Here is an 18,892-nt window from a genome sequence, read left to right as displayed (position 1 = left end):
CGGTATGGAACGGTTTGGATCAATTTGGAATATATCGAAGAAGATTTGCAGAGTTTCGAACAGGTTGGGTCAATTTTTATCGATTTGGTACAATTTTTATCGATTCGATCGAAATTTCAACTTGTTTAGAACAATTTGGAACATGTTTTGGGAGAATTTAGAATGTTTTGAACAGTTTTGAACAATTTTTGTCAGACTGGAATAGATTTGATCGGTTTTGATCAGTTAGAATCAATTTGGTACAGTTTTGGAACATTTGGAACATATTGGGACAATATAGAATAGTCTGAAGCAGCAATATGAAACGATTTTGAACAGTTTGGATTAATTTGAAACATACCGAAGTAGCTTTGAAGAGTTTCGAAAAGGTTGGGTCAATTTTTATCATTTTGGTACAATATTTATCAATTAGAGTCTATTTCGAATTGTTTAGAACAATTTGGAACATGTTGGGAGAATTTAGAATGTTTTGGAATAGTTTCGTACAGTTTGGAACAGTTTTTATCCGACTGGAATAGATTTGATCGATTTGGACCAGTTAGAATCAATTTAGAACAGTCTTGAAAAATTTGGAACATATTGGGACAATGTTGAACAGTTTGAAGCAATTTTGTACAGTTTAGAACAATTTCATCAGATTGGACCAGTTTTGATCAAGTTTGACTAGTTTGAATCAATTTGGAATAATTTGGAACTTATCGGTGCAATTTAGAATAATTTGAAGCTATTTTTAAGACCTTTGAACAGTTTGGACCAATTTTGATCACGTTTGAAACGGTTTGGATCGATTTAGAGTAATTTGAAGCAGTTTCGAAGAGTTGTGTGAACAGTTTGGAACGATTTTGAACAGTTTTAAACAGTTTTAAGAAGTGTCGAAGAGTTCGAAAAGTTTTTTGAAACAAATTGAAACAAATAATTTGAATCAATGATTATTTGAAACAAATAACATTGACGTAACGTTTAAAGAAATTTGAACACGTTTGAGCAATAGCAAAACAATTCTGATCAGTTTCGAATAGATAATTCAGAAAAGATTGGAGCCAATTGGGAACAGTCTGGAACAGTTTTTATCAGACTGGAATAGATTTGATCGATTTGGACCAGTTAGAATCAATTTAGAACAATCTTCAAAAATTTGGAACATATTGGGACAATGTTGAAAACAGTTTGAAACAGTTTTGTTCAGTTTAGAACAATTTCATCAGATTGGACTAGTTTTGATCAAGTTTGACTAGTTTGAATCAATTTGGAATAATTTGGAACTTATCGGTGCAATTTAGAATAATTTGAAGCTATTTTTAAGACCTTTGAACAGTTTGGAACAATTTTGATCACGTTTGAAACGGTTTGGATCGATTTAGAGTAATTTGAAGCAGTTTCGAAGAGTTGTGTGAACAGTTTGGAACGATTTTGAGCAGTTTTAAACAGTTTTAAGAAGTGTCGAAGAGTTCGAAAAACTTTTTGAAACAAATTGAAACAAATAATTTGTTTCAAAAAGCTTTTATTTTTTGTTTGTTTCAAATAACCTTGACATAACGTTTAAAGAAATTTGAACACGTTTGAGCAATAGCAAAACAATTCTGATCAGTTTCGAATACATAATTCAGAAAAGATTGGAGCCAATTGGGAACAGTCTGGAACAGTTCTTGAATAATTGCTCACTGCGATAGTGAATTTTGGTCTCGCAGGTAAACGCGATTTCGAGAAACACAACTTGGTGGCTTCTTTAACCCTTAAATGCATATTGTTGCCAATTGTCTACATTCCAGTTCCACTTAATTTTATTCAAAAACCTGAGTATGTGCGTTTCCGAACACACGTTCATAACAATAGACAATGGACCATGTGTGAAATAAAATACTTGACATTACTTTTGGCGAGTAAGTTATATGTTTTTTGACATTTGAATATGGTGGGTGATAACCTTCAATGTGTTACTTGGAGAGATATTTTCCTTTTCCGAGTTCAAAAATTGCTTTGTGTCACAACAAATATCGCAATTGCTTTGCTGCATTTCATTTATAAATAATGTGAAAATTCCTATACTAATAGATAATATAAATACATGACCATTTGTTCACGTCTACAATAATTTTAGTAATAAACGCATATTGTTGCCAAAAGTCTACATACAACTTTTTTTCGAAATAAATACTCAATATTATTACCTAGATTTTTTAATTTATTTTTTACGTAACCTATGACTACATTCCTATAAAAAACGATTTTTTAAAATTCAAAACAAAAAATCATGCATTTAAGGGTTAAGGATTAAAAGGAGATCGGTATCTAGGCAAATTCCCAGCACGTTTCCCAGAACAGTGCCAAATAAATCAGCACGCAATGGTTGCGGCCTTAGCGAAAGACGGCGTTGCTTGTTGCAAGCGAGGCGAATGTATGAAGGAGGAAGTGCGCGGACAGAACGCGGAGAGAGATGCTGTAGGAAATGGGAGGGAACGGAACGAAGATTAACCCAACTATTAGCTCCGAGAAGTTGGCACCGAGATAGCAGAAGGACGTTCGAGGCAAGAATGTTTGCGCCGACCTTCGACGATCGGAATACAAGATTTATCCGAAGTCAATGAAACTTATGGGCCGAGCGGTTTGACGTGAATATTTTCAATGCATCGAGTGCACCGAGGCTAACAAGGGTAACATACGATCGTTGAAATCGCTTTTGAAACGGGAACGGGTTAAAGTTACTAAAGTTACGTTGTATCTGGTATCGAAAAACTCTAACAGGATTTGTCAAAATGGACCTTTGTTTTTGAGATACTTAGACTAAAAGTTTGTATGTTCATTCGAAAATTTTAAATCTAAATATCTCAAAAACAACGCATTTCCAGGGAAAATATTAAATACGAAAATTTACTCGATTTAAGGAAAGCATAAGTTTTTGTATGAAATATTTTTTAATCAGATCTGATCTTACCAAGTGCCTTTAATAAAGTGAGAAATCTGTATACTTATGAAACTTCTTTATTTTTTTTTTTTTTGATAACTGAATGTTAAAGAGCTTGTAACCGAATAAACAATATTCCAGACGCTGATTATCTTAACGATGCATAATAGTAGTTTTTAACAAGATATCATTTTGACTGCAAACGTCCTCTACTAACTAAGTATGCACGAAAGATGCTGTGTCCATTTAAAAAAATTAAGTTGACCTTCATAACTCGTGAAATAAAAAATTATAACTTATGCGCACTTTATAGCATCAATCATTTACGAGATACAATTTACTTGGACGTTTATGATCGACCACCCGGTATATATGCACGTAGTGCATAAGGTGTGTTGCTTATTTACGTACCACAACTGTCAGTAGCAAACGTCAAATCACACTGTTGTTGCAAAGGAAATAAACATGTGGTCACAAGTAATAATAATAATAAGGAAACAGGAGATAAGCCTACACGTGCGACGTTAACTGTACACGGAAGCGAACGTAATTTAACGTAACTGTTACACGCTTCCTTTTGGCATCTTTTATTGTCTGGAACACTACACATTCTTGCGGTTTTTTCTTTCGCTACCATGACCGACACGCTTTTCCCCACGGTATGCTGTCTTTGATCATCCGAGATTGAATATGGAACACAGGGAACCGAAACCCACCACGGACTATCCACGAAAGTACATTGTTCATCTCGTCCAAAATGTTAACCTGTAAATTGTAACGTCATATATTTCTAGCATATTCGTATGTGACTTTGCAATCTATTAGATCTACCGGAAAATTCTGTCCGTTTAAGAAATGAAAGGAAATAATAGATTTTTCATAAATTTAGTAATATTTATATTGTACAATATCATTTCCGTCGTTACTTATGGCCTCTTGCCAGCGTGACGGCAATTTGTGAGCAACATTTTTCAAAAATATATGTCTCAAATGAATATGTGCATATCTATTGAAATTTGCAATGACATTATCAGACAGAACTTTCCGGTAGACCTAATATTGGGTTGGCAACTAAGTAATTGCCGATTTGTTCAATGAAATAAACATTTTTTTTACTTGGAACGAAGTTTAATCTGTAATGTATTTTCCATTTTGTTCGATGACCTTTTGCCATCTCTCTGACAACTTGAAAATTCCACGCTCGTAGAAAGTCTGATCCTTTTCGGCCGAAAACTGAGTTAAGTGAGATTTTACAGCGTCGTCATCGTTAAAAGTTTTACCACGAAGGGAGTTGTCCAGGGATCGAAATAAGTGGTGATCCGATGGCGCGAGATCAGGGCTATATGGTGGGTGTAACATCAATTCCCAACCGATATCCATCAATTTTTGCCGAGTGGACAAAGACGTGTGCGGCCTAGCATTGTCCTGCTGGAAAATGACACCTTTACGATCGACCGATTCTGGTCGCTTTTCCTTGACCGCTGCATTCAATTTGTCCAGTTGCTAACATTCACGGATAATAAAAAATAACGTAATAATAATAATAATAATTTTATAATATAACATTTACGGATATCATAAAAATGGGAGTGAGAGACATCTATAACTGAAATCGGCAATTACTTAGTTGCCAACCCAATCCTTAGCACAGTTGCGAAATTCTACAATTCTTCTCGCATACCACGTTATAAGTAACTGCAGTGAAATTTACTTGGATTCGGTGCCAGCATATACATAAATAAACGTACAGGACAGATTTTTCTTCCAAGAACTAACTCGAGCACGGCGCGATAAAGTAAGAGAACCGATATAACGAGCGGAAGCGAGATGTGTGGTACGTCGAGCCGCGATAGTCAAGGTATGGCATTTAAAGGGACATCGTATCTAGCAAAAAAATATGTGTAAATAAAGATCATTTCATTTTCAATAATAGTTGCCTGATTTTTATAATTGTATCATCAATGGATTGCTGAGATTCTTCCGATTAAAATGAATCCTAACGCGACGTAATTCGGATTAATTTAAGCTCTTCTCGGATCAATTAATAAGCAATATATATAGGGTAAATCGCGTAACTAAACACATTTGAGATAGCTTCTGAATGATGTTTTTTTTATGAAAAATTGTTAAATACATTGGTTTCTTCAAGTTTTCAAGATCAACTAATTCCACGTTGTTTGAGTTTCGTGACCCACCCTGTATAATAATAATCTCTTCGATAAATGTAGTCCGGCGATTTCCATCGTGTTTGGGCTCATTTTAATCGAAAGAATCTCAGCTATCCATTGGTGTTGCAATTATAAAAATAAGATGAAAATAACTGAAAATACATGAAACTTTTTTTGCCAATACCTATGCAAAATAGTTTCTTTAAATATTGAGTTACGGTACATACGCAATGAATTGCTACTAAATGATTCTGTTTTATGTTCTTCAAAATGATGTTCGTGATCTCGGTGTAACTTTCTCTTACAATCTTCTCCCTTTCATAAACATATAATGAATCTAATTGGCATTGCTTATAGTATCGAAAATTAGGTTTTATAATGCAGCAAGTGTATCGTTTAAATGCGTCGAGACGTTTAAATTATTATGTTCCGGTTTAGTTCGATCGCATTTAGATTTATTTGGTCTTCAAGAATATTTTTACAGCGATATAGCATTATGTTCGTAGGTAGTTCGAACAGAACTACGAGGAAAAATAATTGTATTCAAACATTGTCCCACGCATGAAGCTGCAAACCGTTGCAGCTAATTTTATGCTTAATTAATATCACCTGTACTGTTTACTAAACGAGATACTGAACAAACTTTTATATACCAACGTATACCAACAAATTTACAATATTGCACTAATGTATATAGTCTGATATAAAAGAATCGAAAGGTCTTTTTCGGTGACAATGTAATTAGGACTTTGACATGTGCAAAACCAAAATTTTTTGAGAATCTGCAGATAAAATACCTGTACTAGAAAAATCGATTGCTATCTGTCCAAAAATATTCGATTAGAAACTTAATTTAGCATGAGCACTCGAAACGTGAAAAGAGAATATTTTATGTTTCTAAAACAAGTGAGATTGGATTTAATGCCATTGTAGTCTGTGCCATACTCTCACCTCAAACGAGTATAAGCATTATGAATGGACATAATTTTACCTTATTTCAGGACATTAAAATTTTCGGATCAATTTCACCTATTTTATAAAAGTGGTCAATATGCAACGTTGCTCAATGTTACAGATATTACCATAATCGGATGGTAATTTGAACTTTTCGATTCTAATATAATATCTAACACAATATCTAACAAAATATGTGACATAATATCAAACAAAATATTCAACATAATATGTAAGGAAATATCTAACATAAATCAGATCTACCAAACCGATTATTAAATATAATAAATATTGCCGCATTCGTTAAAGTTCGTACAACGGGTTCTCTTACCCGTGAAATAAATAAATAAATAAATAAAGAAATAAAGAAAGAAAGAACAAGATAATAAATGCTTCCCTGGAACGTTCGAAGAAAACGATCCATCATCGCATCCTTCCACGAGGCTGACGTCAAACAACTGTTTCCAATTTATGGCAGAGATTATTAAAATAAAAGCGAGAATGGCGGAAATGAAGTTCGCAGATAACTGATCGATCCCAGAGATCAGCCTTTCCATAAGCGGCGTGCGAATCCGTAACGGCGTTGTGATTTGCATACTCAGTTTCGAAAAAAGCTCGTTAGAAAGAAATCGCTGCTGCGCGGAGCAAAGGAATGCCGATCGTTGTCCGGTTTAACGATCCCGGAGCAGATGCAGCGCGAAAATGTAACTGTTCGACTGAGAGAGAAAGAGAAAGAGAGAGAGAGATATGTATATATAAAAAGTTTAAGAAGATTTACAAACAATAGAAAGATATATAATATATAAGAAATAACAAAGTAAAAATTATAATGATAATAAATATTAATTAAATAGCAATAGAAAAGACAAATCAGAAACAATAATTGATAGTAGTGATAAAAGTAATAATAGCAACAATAGTAATAATAACAATAATAAATAACAATAATATACTAAGACGGACAAAAGTAATAATAATAACAATAATAAATAATAATATACTAAAACGGACAAAAGAGGACAGTGAGATCAGTACAGAACAGCGGCGACAGTACATTGTTTGATAGATAGGAACGAATTGTTAACAAAATTAATGGTACTCAAGAAACAGTTCGTATTTATATCTTATGTCTCGAAAAATATGACCCTTAAAAAAGAATTATTCACACAACAAGATGTGTTCCTTCGAATAGCTATCGCATTACGATGCTGAAAAGACGTAATTCTATATAAAGAAACTCCGATGACCTTGAAATCTCGAAAACTACGATCTAGAGAAAAATTTCTATCCTATTTCAGCATTGAGCTCTTCGAATAAAATAATGTTTTTCCCCTGTCATATTTTTCTATCACAAAAGATAAACGAAATATTCAAGATGGTCAACTTAGGTGGGACACCCTGTATAGATATAGAGAGAAATGGAAAGAGACTTGTATGTAAAGAGAACGGAAGAGAGAGAGAGAGAGAGAGAGAGAAAGAAAAGCAAAGAGGAAAGCGAGAGAGAGAGAGAGAGAGAAAGAAAAGCAAAGAGGAAAGCGAGAGAGAGAGACGGCAAGGAGAGTGCAAAAAAATAGTAGCAGAATTATAGAGCGTAAGAATTAAAAGGGTGGAGAGAGAGAGGGTGGGGGTGATAAAAAACTAAGCCGAAGGGAAAGCGCGCGTACGAGAGAGAGAGAGAGAGAGAGAGAGAGAGAGAGAGAGAGAGAAAGAAAAGCAAAGAGGAAAGCGAGAGAGAGAGAGAGAGAGAAAGAAAAGCAAAGAGGAAAGCGAGAGAGAGAGACGGCAAGGAGAGTGCAAAAAAATAGTAGCAGAATTATAGAGCGTAAGAATTAAAAGGGTGGAGAGAGAGAGGGTGGGGGTGATAAAAAACTAAGCCGAAGGGAAAGCGCGCGTACGAGAGAGAGAGAGAGAGAGAGAGAGAGGAATAAAAGAAAAATTATAAAAAGTAGAGGGAGGTAGAGAGAGGGAGAGGGAGGGAGAGATAAAGGAAAAGAATGAAAGCAAGAGAGAGAGAGAGAGAGAGAGAGAGAGAGAGAGAAATAAAAGAAAAATTATAAAAAGTAGATGGAGGTAGAGAGGGGGAGAGGGAGGGAGAGATAAAGGGAAAAAATGAAAGCGAGAGAGAGAGAGAGAGAGAGAGAAATAAAAGAAAAATTATAAAAAGTAGATGGAGGTAGAGAGGGGGAGAGGGAGGGAGAGATAAAGGGAAAAAATGAAAGCAAGAGAGAGAGAGAGGGGGAGGGTGAGATAAAGGAAAAAAATGAAAGCAACAGAGAGAGAGAGAGAAAGAGAAATAGAATAACATTATAGAGCGTAAGAAATAGAGGGAGAGAAAGAGAGGGTGAAGATGGAAGGATTATCATTGAGTGATAAAAAAAAAAGGTAGAGCGCGAGACAACGCGGGAGCAATTTTTCTTTCGAATAACCGTGTTCGAAACGACCTGCCGGGCCCGCCTTTTGCAACGATTACGCGTTTTGAGCGCACAAGCCAGAAGACGGCCGAGCGTATAAACTGTTTTTTACGAGGAGCGATCCAGAGATCGCGACGTGCAATCACGGGATCCTACAGCGGGCATCGCGGAATTATGTCTGCGTTCCGCGCGACCGGTTCGTTACACGAGCTCGCTTTTCCGATTCGACCGACGGTTTTGCGACATTGGACCAACCAATCCCGCATACCGGAGCAATTCGCGAACAAATCTTGTTCCGCCGGTTACGATTTCATATATCAGAGAATTAAATGGACGGATTCAATCTGGTTTTCAAGAAATTTCATTAATAGGCCAGGTGTGATTCCGCGTGTGTTTTGGCTGAGAACTCGGTGCTGATTACGTTGGCTCCGGCAACGACAAATTGTACAGTGATGCATCGTTGTTTTGCATGGATTCCGGTGTCAGCACGCAAATTTATAGATCTATATGTATAGATTTGCGTAATATATATATATATATTTCATTATTATATATTTATATGTAATTATTATAATATATTATAATATTATAATTATTATTATAATATAATTATATTATATATTATATATTTTTTTATATATTTACTATTATATATATATATATATATAGAGAGAGAGAGAGAGAGAGAGAGAGAGTCTCAGAGAGGGAGAGATATCTCTCTCTATAAATATATAATAATAAATATATAAAAATATATAATATATAATATAATTATATTATAATAATTATTATAATATTATAATATATAATATTATTTTTTTATTATTACATATTATATATTATATATCAAAGTTCGCCATCATTGAGAAACCGCAGTAATACCAACACTTACCCCTAATTACCAAGCGCGTCGATGCAACAAGATACGATCGTGGCGTCATTGAAGATTCGATTCGTCAACCATCGCCGAGACGTCCCGAATAAAAAATCATTGAATCCGTTTGCCAATGTAATCGGACATTTGCGATTAAGCAAACTGTTGCGACCAGAGACGACGAGAGTGCAGGGTCAACGAATTCACCGCGCTAGAACGGAACGAATGAAAGAACAAAGAGGGTGAAACGAACGGAAATCGTTTTGTTCCCACGTTTCACGCCGGGTATCGCATTCTCACACTCGCGTGAAAGATTTTCTGCGCAAGAAAACCGTCTGCCGGCATTCTCGGGCGACTCACTCGACGACGATATGGAGCGACGACGTTAACGAACGCTCTCTCGCTGCTCGGCGAGTCCAACAACAGGAAACGGGTTCTCTTCGTGGCCGGTGCAAGGGCGAATTATTCATTTGAAGAGTTATGCATTTGATTAAAGCGTCGTCCGCTCGATTCTTCCACGTGGCAAACTGGAAAATCCCATTTTTTTCGATGTTCCACGTCTCCAGAAAAAATGCATCAATCCTTCATTATCCAACGTATAGTTAGGCTCGTGTTTAGTCTAACAGTGTTTTGTGCTGTTTTGTTTTTCGTCATTTGATTGTTTTGTTAGTTGCTAAAGTAGATGACGCAGGAACCAGTTTGACGCGTGCTGCGATTTTTGCGATTTTTTTAATTGTTTGTAGCTCGTACGAAGGTCAACCGATTTCGGTGAAATTTTTAACATGCATATAACTTGTCAAGATCTACAAAACGAATTTTTTAAATTTCCTTTGTAGGCTCAGTTAAATAACTAAATTAAGAACTTTTGAACGTAAATGATATTTTAATTTAAATAATTCCGTGTCCGAACACAGTTCAAGGTATTGTCAAGGCTATGTCAATGTTATGTCAAGGTTATATGAAGGATATGTCAAGGTTATGTGAAGGTTATGTGAAGGTTATGTCAAGGTCAACATATGAAATTTTTAGCAATGTGTACAGTGAAGATCAACAAAGTACGTAAATGGTATTTTAATTTAAATAATTCCGTGTCCGAACGCAGTTCAAGGTATTGTCAAGGTTATGTCAATGTTATGTCAAGGTTATGTGAAGGATATGTCAAGGTCAACATATGAAATTTTTAGCAATGTGTACAGTGAAGATCAACAAAGTACGTAAATGATATTTTAATTTAAATAATTCCGTGTCCGAACACAGTTCAAGGTATTGTCAAGGTTATGTCAAGGATATGTCAAGGTCATGTGAAGGTCATGTGAAGGTTATGTCAAGGTTATGTCAAGGTCATGTGAAGGTTATGTCAAGGTTATGTCAAGCTGGGATATAATGTAATTGTGTGAGGTACAATGTAATTGAAATACAATGTAATTGAGGTACAATATAATTGAGGTACGATGTAATTAAGGTACAATATAATTGAGGTACAATGTAATTGAGGTACAATGTAATTGAAATAAAATGTAATTGAAATACAATGTAATCGAAATACATCGTAATTGTGTGTGTGTGTGTGTGTGTGTGTGTGTGTGTGTGTGTGTGTGTGTGTGTGTGTGTGTGTGTGTGTGTGTGTGAGTTAAAATATAATTGAAATACAGTGTAATTAAGTCACGTAACTGAATGAGCACAAACCCGAATTGTACACTACAACGTCGTGTGGTAACTGTTGCAGGTGAGACACAAGATGGCGGCGAGTTGAGGAGGCCCGCGGCACCAGCAACGACTCCGCGGAGATGGGACGCTCGTTTTCGAGGGAAGGTCACGAGCAGGCGCAGTAAGAGGGCGGCAGCAATGGCTAGGTGGAAATGGGTCCTGCCGATCCTCGCGTCCTTGTGGACCCTGAGCGACGCCTACTTGGCAGTGCTGTCTTCCAGCACTCCGGCTGGCACCGTGGTGTTCGAGGCCGGCGTGCCCCAATTGGGCGGTCGCCGGAAATACGAGGTCTCGAACGAACGAACCGCCTGGTTCGCCAGGAAGCTCCTCAAGGTACATCCGCACAACGGTCGCGTCACCTTGGCGCGACCTTTGAGCTGCGACGGACTCCAGTACCCGAGGGTCTTCACGTTCTACGTGGATTCGACGAGCTCTAGATTGGGCAGGCCGACGATCGACTATTACAGTTTACCGCTAAGGATACTGATCACCGGCTGCGGCGGTGAAAACCGAGATCTAGCCGCGACCAGAGGGTGGATGGCGGAGACGCTGGCATCCTATGCCATGCCCAGCGCTGACAGGTGAGTCGAGGACGTTTTACTGGTGGTGCAACGTGGTCTGGGAGACTATAGTTTCTGGCCAAAATTCGATTTGTCAGCTTTTCACATTCGAACGAAATTCGTTTTCGTTTCTACTCCTTGGAACTAAGAAATCTGAAATATTAATAAGCTCGTGGGATAGTGGTGTCGGTTAATGTGGGGTGACCAATTGCTGTGCCTTTGTTTCGGGCCAGTGAACTTTATATTTATCGAATATCACGTATTACATTGTTTTATTCAGAGATGAACGAAACGAAAGGATACAAAAATTCGAAGATAAACGAAATAAAAGAATACTGAAATTCGATAATAAACAAATTAATCGAATTTTAAAAAGTTAAAAAAAAACAAATTGGAAGAATAAAAAAATTGAAAATATAAAGTTAATTAGAGAACAAATCAAAAGCACAGCAATTGGTCAGCCCACAGTAATCGGCTTCATTACCTTAGTAGATCGTTGCATGTTGCATTATAAAAATGGTCAAACTTGCCGTTAGCGGTTTTTAACGCACATTACACTGATCGATAGGTGACCAAGAAAAACCCTTGTGTGCAAAATTTCAACTCCTTAACTTTTCCGAGAGGGTAGTTACGGGGGAAATTCTAAGGTCATTTTAAGGTCATAGCGCTCATGGTAGCCAAGCTCTTCTCGGCACTAGCCATCACACGATGACGTTAAGAGTCCATTGCGTCGTTTAAGAGAACATCGATGACCTCGAAATGACCTTCAAAAAAGACGTTAACCAGACAATTTATCGAAACCGTTCAAAATGACGATATCATTTCATTTTTGGAACTTTCCTTCATCCTTCATGCCAACCGAAAAAAAGTATTCTGTTTCTCTTGATCCACACTGTATATAGTTCGGTAACTGACCAGAGGACAGGTCGCAGGAAAATCGCCGAGCAAGAAGATCGTTGTTATTTTCGAAATAATATTTTGCTCAAAGGATTTATAGTTTGATTAAATGATTTATCCGTGATAAATTGAAATCATTGCGAGCCGAGCAGGTAGATAGTGTCCTTAACATGTCGAAGTGGAATGGATTCACCTCGGATAACCATCGCCCGAGGCTAAAAATCTAATCATCCCAATGCAGCTGGGTCAACTTGTCTATCTCAGCCCGCAGCAAACATAATTTTCTTGCAACGACCGCCACAACGAACTGCCCTCCCATGACGATCGATCTCCCATTCCGATATTGCCGGATAATTAGCATGAAACGGCTATCGAAAGTCGCGGTTGCCATTGCCATGAATCATCAACAAGCGACAGTCGCCTGCCCCAACATTCGTTCCGGTGATCCAAAGAACAGCCGATAAGATTCTCGTTCCCGGCGAACAGGTTCACCGAAGTCTGCCTACGTACGTCGCAGCTGGTGGCAGCTTTACGGGATTTCCTGCCTCAGACGGCCTTGAAGGAGTGCGAGACCCGATGGGGTGGCGTGGCGGACCCCAGATTCCTGATCGAGGGTGCGGCAGGTGACCTGGTCTCGGCTTCGGAGCAGTGCCTGGTGGACCCTCTGTGGAAGATCTCGGTGTCGATGAACCTTCGTTGCGGCATGGAGTCGAGGCTGACCGATGCCGAGCATCGTTTGAAGATCGTGTTCCACCATAGACAGCTGGACGACACGGATTTGGGTCGGCGGGTGAGGCGCGAGCTGAAGAATCAGTCGCCCTACTTCGAGCAACCGTTGTACACAGGGGCGGTGGAGGAGGAGAAGGAGCCTGGCGTTTATGTCACCTCTGTAAGAGCTAGGGACCCTGAAGGAGGAACCGTTAGATACTCGATGAGCTCCCTGTTGGACGCCAGGTCGCAGTCGCTGCTGTTCCTCGACCCTGTTACTGGCAGGTAAGAACTGGAAACAGTTTCGTTTGTATCCGACGATTGACAAGTTTACCAATAGCTTACTCGTCGTCCTTTCGCAGGGTCACGACAAGGGCTAGACTGGACAGGGAGAGCGTGGACGTTCATTATTTCCGGGTGCTGGCCATGGACGACTCGTTTCCACCAAGAACTGGAACCACCACCCTGCAAGTTAACGTGCTGGACGCCAACGACCACGCTCCCAGCTTCGAATGGCGGGAGTACGACGCGACAGTCAGGGAAAGCGTGCCTGTAGGGTCCACGGTGGTCACCGTGAAGGCAACGGATCAGGATGCCGGCAGAAACGCGGAGGTGGAGTACTCTATTCTGTCCACCACCAGTGGGAACGGTGTTCCAAACGAAGACGACGCTCTGACATTTAGAATAGACTCTAGGTCGGGGGTAGTGACCACTCGCACGCCCCTAGATAGAGAGAAGACCGAGGTCTACACGGTCCTTCTCAGCGTTTCTGACCAGGCCACGCCGCCCTCTGCTAGGAAAACAGCAAACGCGACCTTGGTGGTCCGCGTTTTAGACGACAACGACAATTACCCTCAATTCACCGAAAGAACGTACTCCGTGTGGATACCGGAGGATCTTGATTACACTGCCAATCCTGTGATAGCTCGCATAAGAGCCACGGATGCCGATGCCGGCAGTAATGCCGCTGTCAGATACGCGATCATCGGCGGGAACACGCAAAACACTTTTTCCATCGACTCTATGAGCGGCGACGTGGCTCTGGTTAAATCTCTCGACTACGAGTCGACCAGGAGCTATAAGATCGTCATTAGAGCGCAAGATGGTGGCTCTCCTGCCAGGTCTAATACAACGCAGCTGTTGGTCCATGTGAAGGATGTTAACGATAATGCGCCTAGATTTTATACCAGTCATTTTCAAGAGTCCGTGTCGGAGAATGTGCCTGTCGGGTACTCGATGCTGAGGATACAGGCGTACGACGCCGACGAGGGCGCCAATGCACAGATAAAGTACACCATAGGGGCTAGAGACTTTTCTGGTGCTTCGACGGAGAACTTCCCTATCACCGTGAACAGCGAGAGCGGCTGGATCTATACGACGAAGCAGCTCGACCGGGAACAATGTTCTAGGTAGCCTTTATTAATATAGCATTATGAACGACAAGTGTTGAAAGACAATGTAATTTGCGATTGCAACCGATTCATTTCGTCGAACTTGCAGATACCAGTTCACTGTGATAGCGGCGGACTCGGGCGAAGTGCCAAAGACAGCGAGCGCCAGCGTGATCATCTCGGTGACCGACGTCAATGACAACGACCCTTACTTCGACCCGAAGAACTACGAAGCTGTCGTGTCAGAGGACGATCCGCCGGGAACTCCGGTCACGTCCGTTACAGCGACAGATCCGGACGAGGACGCCAGGATCCACTACGAAATCACTGCAGGCAACACTAGAGGTCGTTTCTCGATAGCATCTCAGAACGGTCGAGGATTGATCACGGTGGCCCAGCCGCTGGATTACAAGCAGGAGAAGAGATTCGTGCTGACCGTCACAGCCTCCGATAGCGGAGGAAGAACGGACACGGCCCTGGTTTACGTGAACGTCTCGGACGCCAATAATTTCTCGCCTGTTTTCGAGAACGCGCCCTATTCTGTCTCCGTGTTCGAGGACGCGCCCATTGGCACGACCGTTTTGGTCGTCAGCGCCACCGATTCCGACGTGGGAAAGAACGCTCAGGTCACTTACAGCTTGGACACTGATAGCGGCATCCAGGGTGCTTCGGAGTTCACTATCAATCCTCAAACGGGTGCCATCACCACCACGAAACCGCTCGATCGCGAGTTACTTCCAGCTTATTTGCTGACTGTAACTGCTAGGGACGGGGGTGTGCCGCCCCTCTCCGACACCACCGACGTGGAGATATCAGTCACGGACGTGAACGACAACGACCCCGCCTTCGAAGCCCCTCAGTATCAAGGATCCATCCCGGAAGACGTTCTGGTGGGCACCAGCGTCCTCAGGGTTTCCGCCACCGATGCGGATACGGATCTCAATGGGAGGGTGAGTGTCTCTAAGGGTGTCTTTGTTCCGCTTGGTTTCATTGTTCTCGAGTGACCTCTGTAATATGCTACGTCTCGAGTGGCTCTTAAGTGCAGGGAGGGCGATGAAGAGGGCGATGACGTTGGTGCTTCATAATTCATGAAGAATGTTTTGTTGCTTTGTGAATTTTCTGACGCTGTGGCTTATTAAAATTGATGCTGGCCACGGCGCTGTTGATTGTTCGGTCCTTTTTAAGATTAATGACTCTAATGTACAAGCTGATTCACCTGAAAGGGGTTCAGGATTGTCAGATAATGATGCCATTCTTTCTTCAGGTTCGATACGCTCTGGAAGACGACGGCGACGGAGCTTTTGCCGTGGACTCGACCACCGGTATAGTTCGCACAGCGAAACCATTGGACAGAGAATCCGTCGCGAGGTACACCTTAAAAGCAGTAGCCATGGATAGAGGTTCCCCGTCTCTTTCTTCGGTGGTGCCAGTGATCATCAAAATCGAGGACGTGAACGATTCTCCGCCTGCGTTTGAGAACGATAAGATAGTCCTGTACATCGCTGAGAACTCTCCCATTGGTTCGACCGTCGGCGAGATCTACGCCCACGACCCTGACGAAGGTCCGAACGCCGTTGTTCAGTACTCTATAATTGGCGGAGAGGACTCGAACAGATTTGCCCTGAACGTCAGGCCGGGCGCTGATCGCGCGGAACTTATCACCCTTGAAGAACTGGACTACGAATCTTCTAACAAGAAGTTTGAGCTTGTGGTGCGAGCAGCTTCGCCGCCGTTGAGGTCGGACGCCCTGGTCCAAATCATGGTGACCGACGTGAACGACAATGCGCCGGTATTGAAGGACTTTCAGATCATATTCAACAACTTCAAGGACTTCTTTCCTACCACCCCTATTGGCAAGATTCCCGCGGTGGACGCGGACATCACGGACAAGCTGACCTACACGATCTTAGCCGGCAACAATGCGAACCTAATCGACTTGAATCGCACCACAGGCGAAATCAGATTGTCTCCGCAGCTTAACACGAACGTTCCTCGAGTAGCGACCATGGAGGTGTCCGTCACGGACGGCATCAACGAGATCAAAGCCACAATGATGCTCTCAGTGAGACTGATCACCGACAAAATGCTTCTGAACTCGATCACCGTAAGATTGGACGACATGACAGCGGAGGCTTTCCTCAGCCCCCTGTTGGGCTACTATTTGGATGGTTTAGCAGCGATTATTCCTTGCCCTAGAGAGAATATATTCCTGTTTAGTATCCAAGAGGACGCGAACGTAGACCGGAAGATCCTGAATGTAAGCTTCTCCGCTCGCCGGGTGGAGCCAGGCGTCACAGACGAATTTTATAGTCCACAGTTCCTTCAGGAACGCGTGTACTTGAACAGAGGCATCCTGGCGAGGCTGGCCACCGTCACCGTGCTGCCGTTTGACGACAATCTTTGCGTCAGGGAGCCCTGCTTGAACTTCGAGGAGTGTTTAACTGTCTTGAAGTTCGGCAACGCTTCTGGGTTCGCCAGTAGCGACACCGTGCTCTTCAGACCGATTTATCCCGTGACAACGTTTGCGTGCCGGTGTGCTATGGGCTTCACCGGAAGTAAAGAGTCCTATCTATGCGACACGGAAGTTAATCTTTGCTACTCTAACCCCTGCATGAACGGCGGGACATGCTACCGAAAGGAGGGCGGTTACGCTTGTTCCTGTGGCCCTGAATATGTGGGCGCCAACTGCGAGATCTCGCTAGACGGGGACTCCTGCTCGCCTGGGGTATGTAAAGGTGGCTCCCAGTGCATCGCTAAGGTCACAGGAGGCTTTACTTGCGAAGGATGCCCGGTTACAACCTTGGAGAGCGTGACACCGCTTTGTGAGCTCAAAGCTCGCAGCTTCGGACCTTCCACTTTCCTCACTTTTGCTTCTCTCAGGCAGAGACACAGACTCCACATCCGTCTCAGGTTCGTTGCTAGTGCTATAGGCGTTAATAGATTTGAACATTGTTTTTCAGTACTAATTCTAAAATCGCCAACAGGTTCGCCACCGAGGCTCCAAACGGACTCCTCCTTTACAATGGTCGCTACAACGACAAGCATGACTTCATCGCGCTGGAAATCGTGGACTCTCAAATCCAGTTCAGTTTCTCACTGGGAGACAACATCACGAGAGCGGGAGCCAGCATACCTGGCGGGATATCCGACGGCCAGTGGCACGAAGTAGAAGTTTCCTACATCAATAAAACCGTGACGCTGTCCTTGGATAACTGCGACGTCGCTCTGGCACTAGAATACGGCGATCGTCTCGGCTCCAAGTGGTCCTGCGCCGGCAGAAACGAGCGGGTGCTCGAGGAGCGCTGCATCATTGTTACAGAGACTTGTCACAGATTCCTAGATCTCACAGGACCTCTCCAACTTGGCGGTTTGCCCGCCATTCCATCCAGTTTCCCTATCACGAACAAGGACTTCGTCGGCTGCATCAGCGAACTGTTTATCGATCACACGTTCATTGATTTGAACTCGTTCGTGGCTGACAATGGCACCAATTCAGGCTGCCCCGAGAAAGCTTCGTTCTGTTCTTCTGCACCTTGTAAGAACAACGGCAAGTGCCGGGAGATCTGGTCGGGCTTCGTCTGTGACTGCGAGGAGAATTTCGCGGGTCCCACCTGTGCCGACGAGGTGGGCAAACCTTGGAGATTTCATGGAGTTGGTATGCTGAGCTTTAACCCTCTGCTAAGACCCATCCAACTGCCCTGGCTAACAGCTCTCAGTTTGAGGACCAGAGCCAAGCAGGCTTTTCTGATGAACGTGCAAATCGGTCAAAACAGTTCAGTTTTATTGGAGATCCGGGAAGAGAAGCTGGTAGCCCTGCTGGATGGTACAGACATCATTCAAACGTGGAACAACGTGGCGGACGGCGAGTGGCACAGGATAGAGATCGTTTGGCAAAGTGGTCAGGTGTCCTTGGACATCGACTATCGCAACAGGCCCATGTCCTCGGCGTTACCTGCTAAATTGCAGGGACTCTATGTAGGCAGGATCTTGGTCGGGGGGCCCGAGCAGTCTATGATCACCGAGCTGCCGTTCTACGACGGTTGCCTTCAGGACATCCGCATCGGCACTAATCAGAGCGTTCTGCTGAGGCCGACGGTGCAGGAGAACGTTGCCACTGGCTGCGGTTCCGAAGAGGAGTGTAACCTTGATTGCCCCGAAGCTTCAATTTGCGAGGCAAAATGGAAAGCCAGCGAGTGCGTCTGCGCTGTTGGAAGAGTGGGCCGGGACTGCAAGCGAGTCTGCGACTTGAAACCCTGCAACAATACTGGCACCTGCATCGAGGACCACCATGCTCGCAGGTTGGCATGAGTCTGATATCTT

General features: G+C 42.2%; 1 protein-coding gene across 2 annotated transcripts in view; it reads left to right on the top strand.

Annotated features, from left to right (window-relative positions):
• Positions 1–18,892, top strand: part of stan (protocadherin-like wing polarity protein stan) — a 51,215-nt gene that overhangs the window by 26,247 nt on the left and 6,076 nt on the right. For both annotated transcript variants that reach the window (XR_013034787.1, XM_076526261.1), the window contains exons 3-8: positions 11,036–11,597; positions 12,960–13,466; positions 13,544–14,590; positions 14,682–15,522; positions 15,837–17,482; positions 17,557–18,870. Coding sequence is in view for 1 of the 2 variants with exons in the window: in XM_076526261.1 (XP_076382376.1) it covers positions 11,155–11,597; positions 12,960–13,466; positions 13,544–14,590; positions 14,682–15,522; positions 15,837–17,482; positions 17,557–18,870 (5,798 nt within the window). In the remaining variant the exon portion in view is untranslated. The remainder of the gene's footprint in view (positions 1–11,035; positions 11,598–12,959; positions 13,467–13,543; positions 14,591–14,681; positions 15,523–15,836; positions 17,483–17,556; positions 18,871–18,892) is intronic.

The sequence above is a fragment of the Megalopta genalis genome, chromosome 14 (genome assembly GCF_051020955.1).
Source record: "Megalopta genalis isolate 19385.01 chromosome 14, iyMegGena1_principal, whole genome shotgun sequence".
In the NCBI taxonomy this organism is placed as follows: domain Eukaryota; kingdom Metazoa; phylum Arthropoda; class Insecta; order Hymenoptera; family Halictidae; genus Megalopta; species Megalopta genalis.
Note: the sequence above shows the minus strand (reverse complement) of the source record. Positions and strands in the feature narration are given on the sequence as shown.